Source organism: Cryptococcus neoformans, chromosome 1, assembly GCF_000091045.1.
Source record: "Cryptococcus neoformans var. neoformans JEC21 chromosome 1, complete sequence".
NCBI lineage: Eukaryota > Fungi > Basidiomycota > Tremellomycetes > Tremellales > Cryptococcaceae > Cryptococcus > Cryptococcus deneoformans.
In genome coordinates this window covers 2,030,701-2,051,663 of record NC_006670.1, presented here as the reverse complement: position 1 = coordinate 2,051,663, position 20,963 = coordinate 2,030,701, and the positions used below count along the sequence as shown (strand labels likewise).

Here is a 20,963-nt window from a genome sequence, read left to right as displayed (position 1 = left end):
AATGAGGTTTGTCTTTGTCGCGTGGTCCATTCAATCTTTCCCTTTTCCTCCTCTCTTCTCTATAGATCCAGACACTTTCCAAGATGGTAAGTGGCCTCCGGCCAATATGTATCCCGGCGAAAGCAAAAACAGCTTTGCTGACGCCGTCCGTTGCAGCCCATGTATGGGAACGAATCCACCTCGGCGCCCAAGCCGCTCTTCGATATGGGCAAGTTCCTGTATTTCCTGTTATATTTTGAAAAGTACTGACTGATGAAATATTTAGACAAGGACAGCGAGGAAAAATTTGTGCGATTTGTGGAGCGTATGCCGACTGTGAGTTATACCTCAGCGACGCGTCGACATGACGGTACAGGTGGGTGGACGTGTAACTAATATAAAAATCGCCTTCAGAAATTGGACGGCATGATCAGGCTGTTCGATCGTGGGGTATGTTAACTTTATTGAACCAAAAAAACAGGATTACTAGACTGATACGCTGCAATAGGACTACTACTCGGCTCACGGCGCGGACGCCATCTTCATTGCCAACGAAGTCTACAGAACCACAAATGTCCTCAAATACCTTGGTTCAGGTTCTAAACCCTCTTCCTCTTCTGGACAATATGCTCGAGGATTACCTTCTGTCACCATATCCATGGCTTTGACCAAAGCTTTCCTCCGGGAGGCCCTTACAACCAAGCAGATGCGTGTCGAAATCTACGCCCCCACGGGAGGAGTCGCTCCTGGAAGCCGAAAGGATCATTCCAAATGGGAGATCTCAAAGACAGCTTCGCCCGGCAATCTGAGCCAAGTAGAAGACCTGCTATTCAGTGACAGAGATCTGACAGCGAATGCGGTCTCAATGGCCATCAGGGTGGTGGTCAAAGATGGGATAAACACTGTCGGTGTGGGTTTCGTAGATGTACAAGAAAAGGTGGTAGGAGTGTCTGAATTCGTTGATGATGAGAACTTTTCGAACACCGAGGTATGTAGCTAGCTTTTTTTGAAACTATTTTGAGGCTGACCAAGAACCAGTCGCTATTGATCCAACTTGGTGTAAAGGAATGTATATTGCAAGCAGATGAGAAGCGTCCAGAGCTGGCCAAATTAAGGATGTTGGTGGAGTGGTGTGGTGTCATCGTCACCGATCGCAAATCGAGTAAGTACCTTGATACGTTGCCAGTCAGTGACTTACGGGTCTTAGGCGAGTTCCAAACCAAAAATGTTGAACAAGACCTTAATCGGTTGTTGCACGAGTCTCATGCTGGTGCCGCTTTACGTATGTCCTAAAGAATGAGGTTCTGTTATCTCAGCTAACCATGTGGCACAGCGGAGTTTGACCTCAAAATCGCCATGTCAGCTCTATCAGCACTTATCAATTATCTCTCACTTCTATCCGACCTCTCCCTCCATGGTCAACTCCGATTATATCGTCATGATCTTTCTCAGTACATGAAGCTTGACGCGTCCGCCCTCAAGGCTTTGAACCTGATGCCAAATCCTCAAGAGCTGGGTGGTAACAAGAATATGAGCATATATGGGTTGTTAAACAGATGCAAGACTAGTCAAGGGACAAGGTTGTTGGGAAGGTGGTTGAAACAGCCACTGGTGAATCGCCATGAGATTAGTGAGTAATAGATATACTGTATGTTTACTTGAACATCCACTAACGAGACTCTAGTTCAGAGACAGACTATGGTTGAGGTTTTCGTTGAGGATTCTGTCAATCGCCAATCTATTCAAACAAAGTACCTCAAGCAGATGCCTGACTTTCACAGAATCTCGAAAAAGTTCCACAAACGAGTGGCTGGATTGGAAGACGTTGTCAGGGTGTACCAAGCTGTGCAGCTGGTGAGATCCAAACGGCCACAAAAGGGGATAGAACACTGATTTAAGATTATTAGCTGCCTGGTTTGCAGGAAATTCTGGAAAATGCCGACACCCCAGAACCAGGAGCCAGGGATCTTATTGAGGAAATTTGGCTCAAGCCTTTACGCGTATGTACTTGCTCATTCTACCATCAAGTTCTTTTTTTGACCTCGATCCGTTAGGAACATATTGAAAAGCTTGGAAATTATTCTTCCATGGTAGAAGACACCATCGATCTTGACGAACTTGCTAATCACAACTATGTGATACTTCCTACTATCGATGAAGATCTTCAGAGATACAGAGAAGAGTTGTTAAACGTGCGAGATCAGCTTGATGATGAACACAGGCGAGTTGGAAGTGATCTGGGTCTGGATATCGACAAGAAGCTTCATTTGGAGAATCATCAAGTTTACAAGTACTCCTTCAGGATTACTAAGGCGGTATGTCGACCTGCGTTATATCAAAAAGCGCCCATCGCTAACGAAACTGCTTTTACAGGAGGCTAGCCTCATTCGTAACAAGAAGGAATATATTGACCTCGCTACCCAAAAATCTGGTACCATATTCACCACTAAAACCCTCAAGGCGCTGAGCGAGGAGTACTTCAGACTGCAGGAGTTGTACGAGAAGCAGCAAAGGCACCTTGTCAAGGAGGTCGTCTCGATCGCTTGTGAGTATTCGAAATAACACTAAGTGGCAGCCGCTGATTTAAAGAAGCCTCGTACACACCGGTTTTGGAAATGCTGGATAACTTGATTGCGGCTGTCGATGTCATTGTCAGGTATGTCTGTGCTTTGGCTAAAAGACGACAAGGGAGCTCATACAGTATGATTAGTATGGCTCACGTCTCTTCTGAGGCTCCCATTCCTTATGTTAAACCCATCTTGACTGAAAAAGGTACATTCCGTTCCTTCAACCAAAATCATGTCTGACAAGAGTATAGGTACCGGTGACGTCGTTGTTCTAGGCGCCCGTCATCCTTGTCTTGAAGTCCAAGACGATATTGTCTTTATCCCTAATGACCATGAAATGCGCAAGGGTGATTCCGAGTTTATCATCCTTACCGGACCGAACATGGGTGGTAAATCGACGTACATCCGACAGATTGGTGTCATCGCCCTTATGGCTCAGGTTGGATGCTTTGTGCCCGCCACAGAAGCTCGGCTACCCATCTTTGACTGTATCCTTGCGAGGGTTGGTGCTGGGGACAACCAACTGAAAGGAGTCAGTACATTCATGGCCGAGATGTTGGAGACGGCGACCATCTTGAGAGTAGGCACATAACTTTCTAGTGTAAATATTGATTTTTGTGTGCTGATAATTCCGTAGTCTGCTACCAAAGACTCTCTGATCATCATCGATGAGCTTGGTCGAGGTACATCTACATACGATGGTTTTGGTCTTGCTTGGGCAATATCAGAGTGCGTTTTTCAGCTTCCCGCAAGAGCGTTTTGCTGACTGCGGATTCCAGATACATTGCCGAAACGATTCACTGCTTCTGTCTCTTCGCCACCCATTTCCACGAGCTTACCAGCCTTTCTGAAAAGAATTCTCACGTGAAGAACTTGCACGTTGAAGCCCTTGTCAAGGACAAAGATGGAGAAGGGGGTGCGAAGGAAAGGGACATTACGTTGCTGTACCAAGTCAAAGAAGGTATCTGTGATCAAAGTTTCGGTATCCATGTGGCCGAGTTGGCAAACTTCCCTGAGAGTGTCGTCAAGGTGAATTCTCATATGTAGCCTTCCTTCAAGGGGTATATCGTTAACGTGTGAATGTAGCTCGCCAAGCGTAAAGCGGAAGAGTTGGAAGATTTTGGAGGTGAGACTTTATACTCGATAACCTAGGTATTCCGGATGTTGACATATATCAACTGCTGCAGACGACCAAACCCGAGCCCCATCATCCAAGTTTTCAAAGACGGAAATCGATGCTGGTACAGACATCGTCAAAGAGTTCCTCGACACTTGGAAATCTCGCGTCTCTGCCGCTGGAAGGGGAGGAGGGGCGGATGCTGAGATGGCCATGAGTGAAGATGAGATGGTTCAGCTGTTGAAGGATACCGCGGAAGAATTCAAGGACCGATTGGAAGGGAATGAGTGGGTGAAGAGCTTGATGAGCACATTCTAGACGGTGGTTGCCTCTCGCTGGGGGTGGAGGAGGGCAGAGAAAAATAACGAAAATGCCCTGTCGCTGCAGATGCAGGCTCTTTTCTTCCAGTTGTATGTATGCATACCTTTCCATCGAAAAGTCTGATCGCAGAATAATACTTCAAATCGGCCGAGAAGAGCAGGTTTGGAATGAGAACCTCATGAGAACCTCATGAATTGCCGAAAGTATTACAAGTCTCATCCGCTAACGTTAAATTCATTGCCTCCTCCACGTTCTCCGCCTACCGCTTATCGTCTCGCATCTAAGGCTCTTCAAAGGCCCACCAGCTCCAGCTAAAGGTTCCACGGCTGTCTTTGATAAACTAGTCACAACGTTATTCGATACCACACTACTTGGAGGAGAGCGACTGGCAAGATACTCTTTGGGAAATTCTCAAAGCTGGTCCTTCGAGGGCATTAACTGCCATCTCAAAGGAGAAGATGGCCGGACATCTTGCGTCGATTTCATGTTGAGTTTTGGCTCGTTTTCTATGACTGATGTGCATTGCAAATGTCATTAATCTATAGACTTGTGCTGGCCTACCAACGCTTCTTAAAACATAGATAGACCAATAAAATACGCGATCATATAATAATCCCTCCCATATATGTACTGTGTGTATCCCTAGTTGCCTTGTATATAGAAAAGAAAGAAAGAAATATTCGAAAGACAGGAATAGAAGAAAAAGATGAAAAGAACCTTGACTTCCCTATTTTAAAAATGATAACCAAATCATGACCTCTATGAAGAAACTGAAATTTTTGAAACATGAAATCCCCATGGCACAATGAAAATAGTTTTTACTCTGTAAAAGTATGTTGATTGATCGAAAAGAAAAGGGAGTAATTAATAGATCATGAAAAGACTCGAAAAGCGCGGGGTTGATGGAAATGGATGGAAAAAAAAGTGCCGGGTATATGGGTTGCTTTGAGTCTGGCAGTTGGTGAAGGTTTGGTCAAATGTCGATATAGAGTTTGGAAGACGATCCAGAGAAGATTTTGATGGAAGTTTACAAGCCGACTAGCGGTAAGAGGACGATTAAAAAGACTTTCTTTGCGAGAAATTTTTGGACGTTTTGAAAAAAAAAATGATTGTATCTATGCCGTGAGAGTTCGTGGAAAAGGGATTGAGAGAGTTGTTCAATGATGCACCCAAGTGCGTTGCTTTTGCAGGATTTAAGGAAGGGCGAGCGTGGAAAGGGGAGACCGATTATGGTTCCAGAGGGGCAGGTGTTTGGATAGGATTCAGGCTCGCAATTCCTCTCTCCGCCTTACGCTTCAACGCCCCTTCCACCCATCCAACCATGTCGACTTCTGCGCCCTTGTCCGCTACCAAGAAAGGATGTTCTAAGAGCTGAGCATAAGTCGGTCGTCGGTTGGGATCCTTCTCAAGACTAAAGATTATCGTTCATTATCAGCACTGTCAATTTCGAAGAAGAAGAAAAAGGGGTGAGAAACGTACCACTTGGCAACGAAATCGTTCGCGTCATCGCTGTACCCAGGGGGCAACGTTGGCGGAGTGCCATGTACAATCGCCTGCAACTGCGCAAACACATTCGCATACGTTTCCGGTGGGTAGGGGTAACATCCTTTGGCAAGCTCGACAATGGACAGACCGACCGACCAGACGTCTGAGGAGACAGTGTAAGTAGGATTTTGGTTGGCTGTTTCCGACTTGATACGTTCGGGCTGAAGAGAGAATCCGAGTTTAGCTGGGAGGCTCTTTGAGATAGAGGGGAGAAAAGGACGTACAGCCATGTAGGATTGGCAACCGATATTAGTCTTGGCCAAACTCTTTTCGAGCTGACCTGAGACACCAAAGTCACACATCTTGACCTCTCCCTTGCCATTGATCAACACATTTGTGGGTTTGACGTCTACAACATTATCAGCACAGCTCCTCATCTCCTATGCAAGACTCACCTCGATGGATGATCTGCAACTCATCCTTCAAGAATCTCAACCCTTTTACGATTCTCGCTGTAATCCTCCTCAATACATCCTCTGGCACTCGCTCTGTCGCATCGTCTTCTTCCTCCTTTGTCTGATCTTTGGCTGCCACACCGCCACCAGTGAGGGAATCGAGTGAGCCGGCATCCATGTACTCCATACAGTAGTAGACGCAGGATTCAATGGTGAATGCACCGTAGAATTCGACTATTTCGGGAGCGACGGCCCGGTGTAGAATGTCGAGTTCCATAATGATGCCGTTGAGCTTGGAATCATCAAGTTCTAACCGGATTTCCTGTCAAATTTGTTAGTTACTGGACCAGAAGCGACGGAAGAAGGACAAGATCACCTTCATGGCCATGGTGACGCCTGTCGGACGGTGGAAGACCTTGTGGACAGAACCGTAATTGCCCTTTCCTAGTTCTCCGAGCACCTCGATCTCATCCATGTTGATCTTGAAACTCTGCCCATCGTCAAAGTCCACGCCCTTTGCATGCAGGACGGCCTTCTTTGAGAATCTCAGCGATCCGGAAGGGTCCCTGTACTTGAGATCAGCATTAATCATGGAAAGGAGTTGGCTGAACCCACATGACACCCTGAAAGTCTGAAAACTTGTTCCCATCGTCCTTGATCGCACCCTTCATCCCACTCAGTGTCAATCCTCCCGGGGGTCCCCGTCTGCCCGCCAGACCTGGTCCTCGTCCGACCGCACTCGGCGCACTTGCCCCCATACCCATCATACCCAAATTCGGTCTGGGAGGACCTCCAGCAGCTGCGCGCCGAGCGGCGAGACCGAAAGGACCTGAAGCCGGCCCGGGGCCAGGAGGAGCTTGCGATGTGCCGGGCGCCCGGAGGGCTTGGGAGCGCAAGAGGGCGCCCATGGACGTGGCATTCGGATCATGCATGCCGGAGGAGGGAGGCGGGCCTTGACGGGACGCGGCGATCTAGCGACGGCAGTAGCATCGTTTGTCAGCACAGCCCCTGGGCAGCGAGCAAATGAGTACACACCTTGTCCATTTTAGCCTGTAAACTGGGCAGCATCTTGGTCTGCATCTGGGGCCCGCCAGCGCCTCGAACTGCCTGCGCCCGCATCCCCATTGGCGCAGGCATACCCCTCGCCACTCCAGGCCGGGCGCCAGGCTGCGGACGGACGGGGTTGGCGGAAGGGACGGTGGGTGCCGATGCAGGGACATGCTGTGCTTGCGGCCTGGCAGCCGGAGACGATGTACCCGGGGCCTTGTCATTTGCCTGTATGGACGGCGGGCGCTGGGAGGGCGAGGCGGATGAGCTTTGGGCGTCATCAACGGGCGTGCCTGCGGGCGGTGAGGCGGCGGGCTTGGGCTGTTCGGCGGCGTCTCGGGGATTTTCTTCGGCAGCAGGGGCCTTGTCTGCCAGGGAGAGACTGTCGAGCGCGGGAGGCGTAGGGTCTGTCATTGTGATTGGTGGAAGGGAGGAAGGAGAGGGTGATGCTGCGCGCGAGTATCGCTATCGGTCGCTGCTCGCTGCGTGATAATGTTGCGGGTGGCGAACGCGATGCGGGGAAGGAGGGCAGAAAAGAGAGGAAGGAAGAAAGGGCGGCCTGGAAGGAAGGATGTGAGGAAGAAGGTCGGGCAGGAAGGACTGAGAGAAGGATTGGATCGTTTTAGAACTTGGCGGGGCGTTGCCGGGAGGAACGAGACTTGAGCGCGCCGGTTATTTACGTAGGGGCAGACTAGCGGGATGCGTGCTGGGCGGTGGTTGTGGCTGCTGCTGCTGTTTCGTGGCCTGCTTCTAGCCCGGCAGTAGCTGGGCAAGTGGTGGGAATAGTGGGAGTGGTAGATGGGAAAGGAGGTTGGGATGTCTGTGCATGAAACAGAAGCGAGGATGATCTGCAGGAATTGCGCTAGCGTCATCAGTCATCAGCCGTACTCTAGCCCGGCTGCTCGCTCCAGGCCGTCACGGCATCATTCGATATTTCTTCCTTCCTCTGTGCATATCCACTTCTCTACAACTCACCATGGCCGCACTCAGAGCATACCTTGAGAGGTCAGCCAGCCTCATCGGGCGGAATGCGCAAAAAGGTGAGTCAACCACGCCCATGCATCGCTCACCGCCCAGTCGCACGGATGGAGCTCCATCCAGAGACAGGTCCGCAGACAATCTTCTCCTTCACCTCCTCCCACCAGCCGGTGGACCAGCCCCACCACTTTAGCACCGGCTCAGACGCCGAGCTAGGCGGGCTCACCACCGCCGATCTCAAGCTCATCCCCGCCCAGCCCCTCGCAGAGCCCACCGCCTCGCCGCAGCCCAGCTACTCCCACATGGCTTTCTATGGCTACATGTCTACCGCAGTCCCGCCTGCCCATGCCGGCAAGATCAGAACGGGCTTCGCCGGATTCAGGAACACGTCCAGGTCCACCCTGTTTGGCCAGGACACCTGGGACCTCGACATGGCCACCCATCTGAGGATCGTCGTCGCGTACAGGGGCTGGGAAGGCTGGAGGAACAGATGGGTCGTCAATATCGGTGTGGATGATCGTCCCAGGCAAGTCTGTCGTATTGCATCTTGCCATGGCTAACAACCTGTAGGACGGACATCTTCCAACACCGTCTCGAACTGGCCCCTTCGCCCCTTTCCACATCCTCCACCCAGCCTCTCGACCCTTTGACCCCTCCCCTCCCCCATTTCACAACACTTCATCTTCCTCTTTCGTCATTCGTCCTCATCAAAAAGGGCCATGTGTCCCCCTCTCCTGTCACCATGAGCCGCTCCCAGATCCGAACTGTCGGTTTCGCCCTCCTCGGCCGAGACAGAGACGATGTCGCTTCCCCCTTTCCTACTGCTACAGGCAAGAAGGGTATCGCCGATGTGACCATCGGTGGATGGGGCAGAGGTAGTGTGGACGAAGCGGAGGGCGATTCCGAGTTGAAGGCAATGTTGGAGGAAGACCGACTTCTGGGGCCGGATGCCAATGCCGGCTCCAGTATGTCTGGAAAGACTCAGCCCGGCGGAGGATACCACCGCAAGAGCGTTGCCCAACCCGGCCATGTGGCTGCTGCGGCTCCATCCCCGACGCCCTTGGCCGGGGCTGGCGAGGAGGCAGCTGTTGGAGAGGTCAAGGAGGGATATTACGAGCTTTGTGTCAAGAGCGTCGAAGCTGTCAAATGGGATCCCGAGTTGGACGAGGTGGAGAGCACAGCGTAAGAAGACCATACAGAAACAAAATCATCAATCAGAAACACTCAAACAATGCATACCCCCAACTGACCCTCTCTATTCCTGTCCATTTCCCTTTTCATTTTCCCCTCGTCAGACTTGTACTCCCCACCCCTCGAGGTCTGTTACTCTGTCGTCCCGAGGAGTATCCAGAGAACATTGTCATTACTGATATGCATCTTTGACATGATCATCAACCATGTCAAGTTGACTGAGACAGTCGTCCCGGCACGAACTTGGTGCTGGTGCTAACTGGTGTGTCAGATTCAAGCGTGTCTCGAGTCGATACTCTCTTTCATGACATAACTCCACTTGTCTCATCACCTGTCAAAGTATAGCTAATTAACGCAGCTGCCCCAATCTCTACCCCATCCTCACCCGGCCACTGTACAGAACAACCCTATAAGGATCACCGCCGTCATGTACTCATAAGCTTGAATCGTCACAATATCTAACCCCGAACGTCCACTCTTCCCTAGGTCCCGTAATCACATTCTGCTGACTGAAAAGTTCATCCGCAAATTCAGTTCGCTGGGTTTGGTAAAGATGCTGGATGCTTTTAATGCCTGTTCGATTTTCCTCGAAAAGGAGATGATGGGACGTTTCAACAGAATTAAGATCATACATACCCTCCCAGCCCTTAACAATGACTCCATATCATCCCCTCTCCGCTTGAAGATCGGTTTTTTTGACGCGACAAGAGGTGAGTATATCGTCAATACATTCAAGTGATGTTGGCCTGAGGGTTGGGAGTGGGAGTAGATGCACTGTGACCATTATTTATTGGTAGCGGAAATGTGAGCCCCTGATGTTCATCATCGGCGTTTGAGCCAAAAAAAAAAAAGAAAAAAAAAGGAGTACTCGACGGTGACATCATGACCATAAATGTTCCTGAAGTGGAGGTTGGCCCCACCCCTTCACTGCTCAGCTTGCTCCATCAATGTTCGTCAGACACGCAGCCGTCGAGTGGTGTCAACTGAACAGCTACTGCAACGACAAGAATCGTCTCGAGGTCAACGACGTCTTGTTAAACTATTTACATTCCAAAGCCTGTGTACATTCTAAAAGTCGAACATACAGAATGACGGGCACCGATCTCCCCAAGCCCCCTGAACCCCTGGCTCCTCCCATCCGGCTCATCGTTGCTCTGGCCTCCCTCTGTGCCATTGTACATCCCTCCCATCCTGTCAATCCAGAAGCCAGAGAATGGTACAAACAGATCTCTACATCGTGGCTTCAATCCGTCTGCAAGCTCTTATCCTTTGACATTGCCAAGCTGCCTCCATCCATTGAACCAGAAAACGTTAAAGCTGCTGCTGGTGATCAGAGAGGAGAGTGGTCAGAACAAGAGGTGATAAGAATTTCAGGCGTACTGGTGGAAGCTAGCATAGCGATGGAAGCACAGGAAAATGTGAAGAAAGGAAATAAGGATGAGGCTCTCAAATATAGTCCCATTGCGAGAGCACTTACATATCACACTTTGGAGTTACTTGGTCTACCGGCCAAGGAACTTGTCCCGCAAGCAGAAAAAAGCCTTTCCACCACTCTCTTCAAAGCCTTGCTGGCCGCATCGGAAAAAGATCAGCAAGAGAAAGTGGAGAGTACAAGAGCCGCCCATTCTCAAGGTTGGGGTGGAGCGCTTGGCCGTCATCTTGGTAAGTTTATCGCTCAAATGGGCCCAAGCAATGCTGACCGCTTGTCAAAGCAACTGGAGCTGGTGTGGTAGCAGGAGGTGTTCTCTTGGGTGTAACAGGCGGTCTTGCAGCTCCTGCCATAGCCGCCGTCCTTGCTCCACTTGGTATTGGAACCGTCTTATCTGCCTCTGCAGCACCGGTAGTACTTGGAACCCTCTTTGGAGTAGGTGGTGGAGGTTTGGCTGGCCGACGGGTGAGAGAGCGATGGAGGGGTGTGGACGAATTTAGTTTTATTGAAGTGGGAGATGGCCACAAGGCGACGCAAGAAGAGATTGATGATCTGAAAGTTTACAGCAAGAACGCGAACCAGAAAGCTGCTGAGAAGGAAGGAAAGGAAGAAGTCATGGAGAAGCCCGGGGTTGAAGGAGAGAAAGAGGAAGGAGGAGATGGCACCATTAGTAAAGAACAGGCTGCAAAGAACGTGGAGGCTGGGAGATTGGACCTCGAGCAAAGGCTTCTCAATCTCACCAAGCAATCCGGCGTTGACACGAATAGCGCTAACTCAACTGATCGACAACCGGCATCACTCGAAAATGCTAGCGAAGAGAAGGAATTGACGGAAGCGAAAAAGCCTCCTAGCCTTACGGTAAGCATTGGTTGTTCATGGGTATACATCTTAAGCTGACTGGCCTTATCTCCAAAAAAGGCAACCATCGTTGCACCGGGTCTCCTCACTGTTTCAAGAACTGAGGCTATCACCACTTGGAGGGCCATCTGCTCCTCGAAGACCAGTTCTCAAGCCACGCTTGCTCCCCGTGCGGTAGCACGAAGTAAAGGAACAGAACCAGAAGCGAAAGCGGTAGAGCACGAGAACGATTCAGTGCGACCTTTGGGTCTGAAGGATGGAAGGGACGTCTACTTGTTGAGATTCGAAAGCGCAACTATGCTACAGACTGGAAGAGATGTGGATTTCTGGGGTAAGTCCTGTCGATGTTACATAATGGAACTGTCACTCACCCGGATGTGAAGTTGAAAGCAAACTCAAGGGCCTAGTCAAGAAAGAAATCATCAAACGTACCTTGCTCAATGCTTACTTTGCGGCCGTCAGCTTGCCCCTGTAAGTAGATTCAGACATTGTGTAAGTTGAATCGCCAACTGATGCGCTCTCCCAGTTCTGTGTACTCAATGGCAACAATGACGCTCGATAATACCTGGATGCATGCTCAAGACCGAGCCAAGAAAGCTGGAAGATTGCTGGGCGAGGTCATTGAGAAACGCGTCCAAGGAGAGAGACCTGTCGTACTTGTGAGCTTGCCTTCCCTCAGACTGAATGGTCTTACTGACAACACGTCAGATTGGCTCTTCCGTCGGTGCACTAACGATCCAACATGCTCTCCTATACCTCGCTTCCCTCCCACCACCCTCTAACAGCAAAAGCCCCGTACCAGCATATGTCGAATCCGCGTATCTGATCTCTTTACCGGCCGCTCCCAGTACTGAAGAATGGGACAAATGTCGAAGCGTGGTGAGCAGAAGGCTGGTCAACGCCTGGAGCGATGCCGATCTTGTCCTTGCGGGTGTTGTGCGGTGAGTACAGAGCACTATTGTGTCCTATGTCGCTGATAAATTGACCTTGCAACAGATTACATGAAGTCGTGTCTCGAGCAGCGGTAATGTCTAATGGTATTCGAGTAGCCGGTCTGGGACCAGTCGAGTGTCCAAGCGTTGAGAATGTTGACGTGTCGTCTGCCTTGAGGGGACATATGGAGCTGCAGGCCAAGATGCCAGAGATTTTGAAGATAATTAATGTCGATGGTTAACAAGCGATGGAAAATGGAGAGCGGACGTTTTGTCTTTACGAATGTCACTTCGGGCCATTGTAGAAAGAGGATGAAAAAGACTTGTTTCACACGTCGTTGCGTGGCGATGGTGGGGGCCATCGAAGTCAATACAAATCCCTGGTCTATCACTGCCAAGGTAATACTGCTCTGGGTGCTTCTAAAGCTAATAACGGAGCTTGTTTCTCCAAGACAATGAAACCCTACTTTCTAATTATTTGGAGCGAAAGCAATCAACGAAGACGACCAAAGCTTGACGTTTTAGACGGTAATACAACAAATATGCAATAAGCTATTCCAGAGCCCAAAACCCCGCAACAGCAACAGCAACCAGTCAAGGCACACATGCAAACAAGACGAGCGGCGGTGAGCGGATAAGGGCGCGGCTAGCGGCCAGGAAACTAATCACCGTAAAATTGCTGATCGAAGATCGAAGCTATGGTGAGGATCGGTAATAACGAAAAGAGTGAAGTGGGAAAGTCCAAAGGGTCTTTTCCACGTTGCACGCAGGTTCCGTTGACGAACTTTTTTGAGTCACAGGAGTTGGTCGTCATCCTCATTTGAGTCCCATCCTACCATGTGGTGGATTCGTAAGACATATAAAGGCGCAGCAGAATTGTTTAAAATGTCGCAGAAACTGAAGATCTCGGCAGCGGTTGGCCCCTCATGCGGTTTAATGGCCTCTTAAAAGAAGCGTGCAGGGGCTGTTGGGACGCGTATGCCTATTTGCGGTAAGCTAACTTGTTATCCATCCTTGGCACTAATAAAACGAAGTCAAACTGCGGCCCCCAACCGAAGACTGTAGACCGACATGTTTTTTTATTTTTAAGTGTTCGGCGTCTTGCACCTCAAGGCTTACGTCTTAGAACTCATAATTAATTGATAGCTATGAGGAGCTAGTTAATGAGATCTCATTGTTTCGCGGACATTATCGCATGAGCTTTGTCCCGTTCAGTTCAGTTCATTCAGAAGGAAGGCAGCGGGGCTGAACAAACAATGTGCCTGCTGGCGACGCAAGGATAATTCTGTGGTAGACATGGGCTCTGTAAGCAGTGCGTCGTCTGCTGCTTCCGCTGTGGATCACCCAGGGTTGAGTACCGGTACTATTAATTATTGTATTGCTGTCTTCTTCTCTGTTTTCAGTTAATCAGTTATGAGGCACCGAAAGACGGATCCACCGGAGCTGCCGACGAGCCGAGTAGTAGATAATTGTTTCGGCGCGGCGGTCGGTGATGATTAGTCCGTTAAACCCCCCAAAAGCCAGAAGACTTCAGATAATTTTGACAGATGCACTTGTAGTGCTGAGCTCCGTCATTTGTGGCTGGCTAATAGAAGCTCGGATCTACGGCTCATCTAAAGTTTCCGGTCTCCAAAGGATGCATATAATTTATACGACAGGGCTGCAGCCAGCAGATAAAGCAGCGCGATAAAAAGATGCAGGAAGCCTAGCTCATCAATCTTTATTGTTATCTGAGGTCTCTCTGGGGTCTATTCCGAGACAATAGATGTATGGCCCTATTCCTATTAATGATCAGAGAAGAAAAGCAATTGAAGTGTATTGCTGATGGTAGAAGACTTACTTCATACTACAACGGATGAGAAATTGGAAAACCGGCCCCGCATGACGGCTGTGCCGTACCTGCATCGGTAATCTCGAGGTTTTATGAGCTAAAATAATCAAATAAGCCTCGCCAACTTATCGTAACTCAGGGCAAGGTATAGTGACATCCAGAATTCAGACGTTCTCAACGATTCGCATGTTTGATTTGTAGTTATTTTTTCCGGGAAGTGCGTACTCAGAACTGTCTTTCCACGTTTCTGTTCTCTCATCTCTGGCTTCATCTTCTCGCTCATCCTGGTTCTCAGGAGTCTCTTCTTTTCTCACGGTTCTTATCGCTTTCCCCTTCTTGCCCTTCTTGAAAAATACTGCGCTTCTGCCTATAAGTCTTCTTGCTTTACGTTCTTTACAATTCTATCTACAATTTCTTCTCCTAACCTCCTTTTACCCGATTATCTCTTATACATTCAAATCCTACCCGTATAGTACTCCTATGTCTCAACTTCCTTCCTGTTGAGTTTTCGCACTATCATCTCCCTACCTTCGTCGTTCTTTATCGCCAGTCGTTTCTCGTCATTCAACTACTCGCACCACAGGACTACATATATATCATGCCTCGATCACCTTCCCCTTCGCTGTCTTCCTCTAGAAGGCTCAGTTATCCTTCTTCAATCCCCTCCTCACCTTTTCCCACGCCTCCCTTCGAACGCACTGTAACCCACGATCGTTTACTCTCCTCACAGGCTTATGTTCGCATATCTCCCTATCCATCTCCATCCCCCTCCCCGCCTCCCCGCACAGGCCCGATTCGCCCTGGCCCGCCCAAGCGCTCTCACTCTTTTTGTGCCACAGATCCAAATTCAACCTATGCTTTGGCTTCTGCTTCATCTGCTACTCATCTCAGTCCTGACAAGAGGTTTATCGTAGCCCCTCCTCTTGAGAGGACTTTGAGTTCCCTTGGGTCCGTGGGTGATCGGACATCTCCGCGCCAGCAAATGGCTAGGCCACCAGGCATATATGCTAGAGAGTCAGAGAATATGGAGACTCCCAAGAAGAATCGCGGGCACTTGTCTTCAGAAGGACCTGTCCTGCGCGAAGTCAAACACAACTTTCAGGTAAGCATCAGAGCTGATTATACCTTCTGGGTCACCAATTAACTCACAGTCACAGGACGTTCCTTCTTTTCCCAGCCCACCCATTTTTACGTCTTCTCCTCCCGTCATCCCCACTATCCTCGTACATCCCACTACTACCCCACCACGCCCAACTCTTTCTATTATACAAGCCAATACGCCATCCAACCCTTCTTCACGTTCTTCCTCTTACACTCTTAATACCCCAATCACTCCTGGGGAAATGCTGTACGGTGCGATTGAAGAGGCTGAAGAGGATCTCGACGATATTGATGGTGAGCTTGATACAGACGAGGATGTCGACATGACTCCTTCTAAACCCAAGAATGGTCGGAAATTCATTGAGACTGAAGGGTCTATGAAAGGTGTGACTATTGAGATCAAGCAGCTTTCACTTGGACATTGCTAGCCTCTTGTTTCATCTTTACCTATCAGTATACTGGACATTTTCCGACCATTTTCATCTTACACATCGTTGTCATGTTTGTACATTAGCAACACATTGTCATATCCACCTTCTCGCCGCGGTTATCATCTTTTTTCATCCAGTCGTGATTAGTGCAACATACCACATAACGATCACGTGCGCCAAAGAAAAGCACAGAAGATAGATAGAAAGAAGTTGAATGAATCATCGCTTGCATAAGAAAATGCGAGGTTCCAGGCGTTGTCGTGGCTCACTAATCAACACATTTACATCCCACTTCCCATTAAAGCATACACTATGATCCTTGCAATAACCTGAGTGCGAGGGCTTCTTCATCCTCCAAATCGCCAGCCCCAGACTCCTGCACTCCTCCTCGTCGTTGCTTCTTAGCATGTCGCTCGGGTTCTAAAGAGGGCGCAGGAGAAGGTGAAAGTGATCGACCCTCATCAGCAGAGGCGTAGTCATCATCTCCACCAAGGTAAGCGACGGGCTCATCACCCATTTCCATCTGTCGTAGCTACCAAGACATCAGTGGGAGTTTTAGCAGATGGAAACAGACCACTCACTTCTCTCTCCCTCTCCTTTCTCTTCCTTTTCAACTCTTTTTTCTTCTCCCTTGCGACCTCCTTGTCGATCTTGTCCTGGATCTTCATAATTTCTCTCTCTTTCTCCAAGTACTCCCTCCTCTTATCCGCCGCGCTCATTTCTTTCTCCACATCCACGCCGCTCTTGTAGAACTCTCGAGCCTCACCAGTCTCTTCATCGAACAGCACCTTTTCAGGACCAGGCCTGCTCTTCAACAGACCCTTCTTAGACGCGGCTGCCTTGAGCTTTCGCTTAGACAAGTCCTCAGATGTGATGAGAGGTTTCTTCAATTCCGCAGCAAGAGCCTCAGCGCCGAGAATAGCGTCGGTATCGGCCTCCTCGTCATCGGACAGGTTGTGATCTCGACGGGCAAGGGTGAAGACGTCATCGTCATCATCGGCTTCTCCGGCTCCAGCGGCGTTGTCAGCATCGTGAGCGATGAGGGCAGTGTAATGGGGTGTGAGGATAGACTGGTTCTTGCGTTCAAACATGCGGTCGTATTTGGTACGGACGGCAGGCGCTTTAGGCTGAATAGAATGTTAATTTTACGTACTGATTATGGAAAGCGGGTATTCAGATGACTTACCTTGGAAGCGTCTTTCTCCTCTTCAGTTTCCTCGTCGCTACCGCTTTCCTCACCGCTCTCTTCCTCATCGTCGATCTCTTCTGCCTCATCGTCGATCTCTTCTTCCTCGTCCTCAGACCCTAACCCTTCGCTTTCATCCTCCTCACTTTCCTCGTCGCTGCCCACAACCGCTCTCTCTTCCTCCTCTTCTTCTTCCTTCTCTGCTTTCCTGGCCAATTCCTCCTTGCTCGGTCCTCGCACCTTGGCAGCCTTCTGGTTGCCCAATTTAATTTGAGGGGCACCAGGAAGACCCATAGACTCGGCAAAGGCTTCAGCGGGAAGTGCGTCAATCTTGAAGATGGATTTATCTTTCTGGATGTGGACAGATTTCATGTATGAGATGAAAGCCTAGTACCAAAGGATTTTAGCAAAGCAAAGAGACCGTAAGGGGTATGACTTACACGTTGTCCAAGATATTTGATTTCGGGTTCCTTGAACGCAAAGTTCTGCATAGACTGCTTCAAGTTGCCCATTTTACCCTCCTTGATCTTTATCCTCTTGACCTCGATCGCTTTCTCTCCCCACCTGGTCTTCATTCCCTCCTCTTCGCTCGGGCAGAGAATAGTCAAAGCTGTACCTGCACTCTGGTACCTCGCCGTACGTCCAACTCGATGGATGTAGGTGTCGACATCGTCAGGACAGTCAAGTTGGATAACCCAGTCTACGGCAGGGAAGTCGAGACCACGGGCTGCAACGTCGGTACAGATGAGAAGAGCTGATTTGGAGGAGGAAAATCGTTGGAAAATGTCGAGACGAGTAGGTTGCTTTTGCTTGCCGTGGAGGTGCATGAGTGGGAGACCGGGGTGGAGACGCCTGAAAGTTTCGAAGATGAATCGAACCTACAATTCAATCAGCAAAGGATATTTTATCATAACAAGAACTCGACGTGCCTGTTTACCACTAGTGACAAACACAATACCCTTCATCTTCAAATGACTCTTCACAAATCCCCAAAGGGCGTCCAACTTCCGCTCCAGGGGTACTACAGCATAGTATTGCTCCAAATTGGCGGGCATCACACCTTCTTCTCCAGGTTTATTACAGCTGATATAAAGAGGCTCGTACAATGAGAGTTTGGCGAGGGCGGCGAGGTCTTTGGATTGGGTAGCGGAGAACAATAGGGTTTGGCGAGAAGGACGGGAACCAGGAGCCGTTTGAACAGGAGAGAAGTGGGAAACGATAGCCTTGAGTGCGGGAAGGAAACCGAGGTCGAGAAGTCGATCAGCTTCATCCAAGACTAGGTACGTTGTTAGCATTAGAGAAAGGGAAATATAATTTATACCAACCAAGGACTTTGACTGCTGATGAGTCAAACCCGACTGTACTATCCAAATGCTGCAACAGCCTCCCAGGTGTTGCAATTAAAATGTTCATCCTCCCTAATCTTTCCTGCTCTTCTTTCAAGGGCTTACCACCGATGACCAGACCCGCAGAGAAGTTGTGGTACTTTCCTATATCCCTAAGCTGCATAAACGTCTGAACAGCCAGCTCTCTTGTAGGCGAGATAACCACCGCTCCGAGACCGTCCATAGGTCCCCACTTTTCCAGATAAAGACGTTCGAGTAGTGGGATAAGGAATGCGAGGGTTTTACCGGAACCGGTCTTGGCTGAGCCAAGAATGTCACGGGCTTGGAGGGCAGGGGGGATGGCAAGTGACTGGATAGGTGTAGGATTAAGGAAATGGCTACTCTTCAAGCCTATATTGAGAGTCAAGTCAGTCACTGAATATAAACATCAGATTACCAACCTTTTTGTGTCTTTGAAGACATGGGAAGCTCTGAGAACAATGTTATCTCGGATGGCGGCACCTGTAATTGATGTCCAAGGTCAGCGATACATCTCATACGTCGCAGCCAGATGTCTATCGCTCACAAAGTTATCCACACGGCTCTGCAACTCCTTGAGCTCCTCATTAATCTTTAACCGCTTGAGCTGATTTGATTTGAGTCTAGGTTGAGCATTTTTGCCCTTCGTGCCCTTTTGTTTGGCTTGAGATTTGGATGATCCCTGGTTCTTATCTCCAAGCGCCATTTTGAGGTATGTTTATACTGATATAACCTTACTGTGTAATTCGAGAAATCAAGCATGAGCTGTCGACTTTTGGTGGAAATCTCTTCTGCGGGCGAATGTTTTTGCCACAAAATCTACCGTGGGAGAGTGGAGGAAAGCCCCCCAAGATTATTTGAAAGTGGAAGTGGAGGGCGCGATCGCCGACGAAGTTGACGTGAGCTGCCATCGTTATCGGGCGGAATATTCTCTATACATTTCTTAACAACTCTCAAACCTTTTATCCAGCATGCCCCCCAGAACATCCTCCAGGAGAGTGTCAGCCACAGCTATGCAAAAGCCTAAGGAAGGGGACTCTGCAATGCAGAACAACACGCCAACTTCAACACGCTCTGGGCGATCGATCAAGAAGCCAGACACTATTTCACCATATTTTAACAAATTTACTGGCAAAAAAGGAAAGGAAAAGAAAGCCCATGAAGGTAGTGGAGAAGATGATTCACATGAGCCTACGGGGTTAAACTCTTGGGAGGAAAATTCATCATCTAATGATGAAGGTTCGGAGGATGAATTTGGGCCATCAGAGGATGACCAAGATGGAGCTGGCGTAGAAGATTCCGAATCAGAATCAGAAGCAGAATCGATGGATAGTGATTTTTTAGACGAGGATGATGATTACCAATCTAATAGAGGAAAAAAACGGGGATCCACTTCAAGGAAGGCCAAACCTCCACCCAAACGAGCCAAAACATCTGCAAAGGCTAACCGCCAGGCTTCTTCCGCGAAGAAAAAAGAATTGAAGAAGAAGGTTGGAGATCATGAGTATATTGAAGGATACGATGATGAGGAAGATGACATGACGGACACAGACTTGGAAGATGGACAAGAAATCGCTGGGAGGATATATCCTGCTCCTAAGACTGGACAAGGTGAGTCCATATTGACTCGCCGCGCCAGGACTGCAGTTTACTTGGGACCAATGTTATCCAGTACCCCCTGGTCAAATATCACAAAACACACTCAACTTTCTTAAGAATCTCCAAATACCGGAACGTAATGATCGCGACTGGTTTAAATCCCATGAGCCGTCTTTCAGGCAGGCTGAAAAGGCAAGCCTTTAGGGTTTTCGAAAACCGTTGGTTTAAGCTTACAGAAGCATACCACAGGAATGGAAATCTTTCGTCGGCATAATGCAACAACAATTGAGCGACGTTGACGATGAAGTTCCTGTCCTTCCTCCTAGTGATGTCATTGTCAGTATTTGTTTTGCTAATTCTTCACCATGAGTGCTCACATCCTTCCTAAGCATCGTATCTATCGCGACGTCCGTTTCTCATCGGATAAGACACCATATAAAAAGGGTTTATCCTTTACGACCTCCCGCGGTGGCCGGAAAGGACATTTTGGATCTTACCACCTCTACATCTCCCCCAACGGCCGTTCACTGCTCGCTGGAGGTATTTGGATGCCGGATAAGAACCAGACTGCTTCCATCCGTCATCGGATTCTGACAGAAGAGGGTTGCGCGAGATTCAGGCAGGTCATTGGGGAGAAGGAGTTTGTGAAATGGTTTGGTGAGGCAAAGGAGAAGAAGGGGGAGAGGAGGAATGTGTTCGGACATGATGATGCGTTGAAGGTGGCCCCAAAGGGTGTGGATAAAGAACATAGAGATATCGATTTGTTAAAATTAAGATCCGTAGCTGTCGTTCACTAGTAGGTGGTCCCACGAGTCGAATATCGTCAAAGCTGGCTAATCTTTATCGCAACAGCTTTACGGACGAGGAGGTGGTAGACCCGGACTTCCAGGACAAGGTCAAAGAAGGGGCAAGAGTAATGATGCCTTTCGTCCGGATGTGCGTTTAACTTCGCTTTATTGAGCTCACAATAGCTGACAGTGTTTTACAAGGCTGAATGACTTTATATCTTTACCTCCGGATAATGACGAATAAAACCTTGAATAATGTCCTGTTGTCTTGAAATAAGGTTTGATACATACAAATGTTGTACAG

At 49.0% G+C, this 20,963-nt stretch overlaps 8 protein-coding genes and 1 pseudogene across 8 annotated transcripts in view; 5 read left to right on the top strand and 4 right to left on the bottom strand.

The window, feature by feature from the left end:
- Positions 1 to 30: 30 nt before the first annotated feature.
- Positions 31 to 4,093, top strand: CNA07480 (DNA mismatch repair protein MSH2, putative). Its single transcript, XM_567098.2, has 19 exons — positions 31 to 86; positions 157 to 208; positions 266 to 315; positions 394 to 429; positions 488 to 967; positions 1,018 to 1,141; positions 1,187 to 1,261; positions 1,313 to 1,609; positions 1,664 to 1,833; positions 1,887 to 1,979; positions 2,034 to 2,294; positions 2,353 to 2,524; positions 2,572 to 2,635; positions 2,690 to 2,751; positions 2,798 to 3,126; positions 3,184 to 3,275; positions 3,326 to 3,575; positions 3,633 to 3,672; positions 3,734 to 4,093. The coding sequence occupies exons 1-19, from the start codon at positions 84 to 86 to the stop codon at positions 3,979 to 3,981; spliced, it is 2,898 nt and encodes a 965-aa protein (XP_567098.1). The 5' UTR covers positions 31 to 83; the 3' UTR covers positions 3,982 to 4,093.
- A 390-nt stretch (positions 4,094 to 4,483) lies between these two features.
- On the bottom strand, positions 4,484 to 7,867 carry CNA07470 (MAP kinase kinase, putative). The gene is made up of 7 exons (XM_567097.2): positions 6,960 to 7,867; positions 6,540 to 6,895; positions 6,301 to 6,490; positions 5,925 to 6,246; positions 5,754 to 5,878; positions 5,464 to 5,690; positions 4,484 to 5,395 (listed from the first exon to the last, which is right to left on the bottom strand). The coding sequence occupies exons 1-7, from the start codon at positions 7,383 to 7,385 to the stop codon at positions 5,212 to 5,214; spliced, it is 1,830 nt and encodes a 609-aa protein (XP_567097.1). The 5' UTR covers positions 7,386 to 7,867; the 3' UTR covers positions 4,484 to 5,211.
- An 18-nt stretch (positions 7,868 to 7,885) lies between these two features.
- CNA07460 (hypothetical protein) lies at positions 7,886 to 9,338 on the top strand. The gene is made up of 3 exons (XM_567061.2): positions 7,886 to 8,011; positions 8,049 to 8,475; positions 8,520 to 9,338. Exons 1-3 carry the CDS (start codon positions 7,948 to 7,950, stop codon positions 9,133 to 9,135), a joined length of 1,107 nt encoding a protein of 368 aa, XP_567061.1. The 5' UTR covers positions 7,886 to 7,947; the 3' UTR covers positions 9,136 to 9,338.
- A 772-nt stretch (positions 9,339 to 10,110) lies between these two features.
- On the top strand, positions 10,111 to 12,893 carry CNA07450 (conserved hypothetical protein). Its single transcript, XM_567060.1, has 7 exons — positions 10,111 to 10,802; positions 10,853 to 11,427; positions 11,488 to 11,758; positions 11,811 to 11,898; positions 11,954 to 12,086; positions 12,136 to 12,368; positions 12,424 to 12,893. The coding sequence occupies exons 1-7, from the start codon at positions 10,229 to 10,231 to the stop codon at positions 12,599 to 12,601; spliced, it is 2,052 nt and encodes a 683-aa protein (XP_567060.1). The 5' UTR covers positions 10,111 to 10,228; the 3' UTR covers positions 12,602 to 12,893.
- On the bottom strand, positions 10,169 to 13,269 carry CNA07440 (annotated as a pseudogene).
- A 1,097-nt stretch (positions 13,270 to 14,366) lies between these two features.
- CNA07430 (hypothetical protein) lies at positions 14,367 to 15,956 on the top strand. The gene is made up of 2 exons (XM_567059.2): positions 14,367 to 15,292; positions 15,348 to 15,956. The coding sequence occupies exons 1-2, from the start codon at positions 14,789 to 14,791 to the stop codon at positions 15,717 to 15,719; spliced, it is 876 nt and encodes a 291-aa protein (XP_567059.1). The 5' UTR covers positions 14,367 to 14,788; the 3' UTR covers positions 15,720 to 15,956.
- Positions 15,944 to 19,017, bottom strand: CNA07420 (hypothetical protein). Its single transcript, XM_024656383.1, has 8 exons — positions 18,820 to 19,017; positions 18,695 to 18,755; positions 18,234 to 18,644; positions 17,838 to 18,184; positions 17,349 to 17,786; positions 16,909 to 17,295; positions 16,304 to 16,849; positions 15,944 to 16,254 (listed from the first exon to the last, which is right to left on the bottom strand). Exons 1-8 carry the CDS (start codon positions 18,976 to 18,978, stop codon positions 16,033 to 16,035), a joined length of 2,571 nt encoding a protein of 856 aa, XP_024512012.1. The 5' UTR covers positions 18,979 to 19,017; the 3' UTR covers positions 15,944 to 16,032.
- A 203-nt stretch (positions 19,018 to 19,220) lies between these two features.
- Positions 19,221 to 20,963, top strand: part of CNA07410 (conserved hypothetical protein) — a 1,752-nt gene continuing 9 nt past the window's right edge. Inside the window, exons 1-6 of the mRNA XM_024656382.1 lie at positions 19,221 to 19,883; positions 19,945 to 20,063; positions 20,121 to 20,207; positions 20,261 to 20,667; positions 20,724 to 20,807; positions 20,861 to 20,963. The exon at positions 20,861 to 20,963 is cut by the window's right edge and continues 9 nt beyond it. Coding sequence (XP_024512011.1) covers positions 19,244 to 19,883; positions 19,945 to 20,063; positions 20,121 to 20,207; positions 20,261 to 20,667; positions 20,724 to 20,807; positions 20,861 to 20,903 — 1,380 coding nt within the window. The 5' untranslated portion in view covers positions 19,221 to 19,243 and the 3' untranslated portion in view covers positions 20,904 to 20,963. The remainder of the gene's footprint in view (positions 19,884 to 19,944; positions 20,064 to 20,120; positions 20,208 to 20,260; positions 20,668 to 20,723; positions 20,808 to 20,860) is intronic.
- CNA07400 (cytoplasm protein, putative) overlaps positions 20,926 to 20,963 on the bottom strand; it is a 1,999-nt gene continuing 1,961 nt past the window's right edge. Inside the window, exon 6 of the mRNA XM_567056.2 lies at positions 20,926 to 20,963. This exon is cut by the window's right edge and continues 696 nt beyond it. The gene's annotated coding sequence lies outside the window, so the exon portion shown is untranslated.